At 48.1% G+C, this 1763-nt stretch overlaps 1 protein-coding gene across 1 annotated transcript in view; it reads right to left on the bottom strand.

Moving 5' to 3' along the window:
- Positions 1–270: 270 nt before the first annotated feature.
- LOC107096547 (variable charge X-linked protein 3B-like) overlaps positions 271–1763 on the bottom strand; it is a 12841-nt gene continuing 11348 nt past the window's right edge. The window contains exon 3 of the mRNA XM_015393252.1: positions 271–390. Within this exon, the coding sequence (XP_015248738.1) occupies positions 271–390 (120 nt within the window). The remainder of the gene's footprint in view (positions 391–1763) is intronic.

Below are 1763 nucleotides of genomic sequence, written 5' to 3'. Positions count from 1 at the left end.
CAGGGCAGCCCGCCGATTGCGGCTCCAACACAGGAACATGCGAACCCACCGACTCTGGATCCGCCTCAGGAGCAGGGGAGGCCACCGACTGTGGCTCTGTCTCGGGAACAAGGGAAACCACCCATGGAGGCTCATGTTCAGTCTCTGAAGTGGGTTGAAAAGTCTGTAGAGGACTCTTTGCGGTTTGTGGTCCCTGTAGAGAGGCTCTTGGAGGCCTATCTCCATCAACTCCAAATTCTGAAGTCCTTCTAACCTTTAGCTCAGGGGTCTCTAGACGGCACAGGGCAGGCTCAGGGGTCTCTGGACGACACAGAACTGACTCAGGGGTTTCTGGACGACACAGAGCTGACTCAGGGGTCTCTGGATGACACAGAGCTGACCCAGGGGTCTCTAGACGGCACAGAGCTGACCCAGAAGTCTCTAGACGGCACAAAGCTGGCTTAAGGCGACGCCTTTTCTTACGCCGAGAGGTCTTTGGAGCTAGGCTAAGTGGTTTATTGATAGAATCAGACGCTAAATTAACCGGTTGAGAAATAATAATTCCAGAGTGGATTACAGGATCAGAAGCTAAAAAATCAGGCAAGGGGTCAGGTTTTGAATTAACTGGGTCAATAACTGGTTCAGGATCTGGATCTGGCTGGCGTGTAACAGAAAGTGGTGGCTCGAAAGGGAAGATATCATCTCTATCACCATAAAAAAAGTTCCATAGATCAGCCTCATGGATGTGGGGAGCTCGATTGACAGGCCAGGGAACTGGTTTAGTTTTAACGGTGACAGGTGCAGGTGTCTGATCAGGCTGACGGCGAACTCTAACCGTATGATGTGAAATAGATGGGGTAATCTTGAGTCCTTTAACGGATGGAGCTAAATGGAGGTCTAGAACATGTGAACAGAGCCTAAACTGGCGTGGAGAGGAACTGGAACTGTTTTGTGATGCTGTGTCTAATCCTATGGCTAGTTCTATGAGGTCCTCGAGGTTAGCAGGCTCCACGTGAAAAGTAAGCTCTTTTCTGATAGATTCTTTTAGTGCAAGGAGATAAGCGGACTTGAGTGCAGATTCGTCCCACCCGGAAACGGCTGCTCTGCTCTGAAACTCGGAGGAAAACTTGGCGACGGACCTATTACCCTGTTTAATTTTAAGAAGATTGCAAGAAATGGAGAATTTAGTGACCTGACTAAAGGTTTTTTCAAGCTCCTGGATGAATTCTTTAAACGTACAGTTTTCTCTAGTTTTAGGTGGAAATTTAGTCTCCGCCCATTCAAGGGCTTCACCAGACAAAAGAGAAACAACAAAAGCTATCCTATCCTTATTATTGAGAAAACTGGAATTGTGAAAACCAAAAAATAACCGGCACTGAAATATAGATCCCTTGAGCTTACTTGGATCTCCTGAAAATCTCTCGGGCAGAGAAGGACCGGGTGACGAAGACGACGGGAAGAGTTCCGACCAGAAAGGAGGATTATCATCTTGACTGGAAAGTGACGGACGGACTTCCGGAAGTGACGAAACCGGAACCGGAAGTTGAACTGGCGCCATCTTGTGATTCCCACGAAGCCTGTGGGATCTTGAAACGTGTGTTTTCTTAAAGTCAAACTGGGATTTTAACTCACGGAGGGTTTGTGTATGTTCAGGAATCTGAGCGTCCTGTTTCTCAGTCCAACGACGGAGGAGATCTGCTGGGCTTTGTGTATGGCCGCAGTGTTCTGTCATGATGGGTTTCTAAGAGTTAAGCCCAAGATGCAGAACACACATGGGAAACTAG

This window comes from Cyprinodon variegatus, unplaced genomic scaffold, assembly GCF_000732505.1.
Source record: "Cyprinodon variegatus isolate N-32 unplaced genomic scaffold, C_variegatus-1.0 Scaffold632, whole genome shotgun sequence".
Taxonomy (NCBI): Eukaryota; Metazoa; Chordata; class Actinopteri; order Cyprinodontiformes; family Cyprinodontidae; genus Cyprinodon; species Cyprinodon variegatus.
Note: the sequence above shows the minus strand (reverse complement) of the source record. Positions and strands in the feature narration are given on the sequence as shown.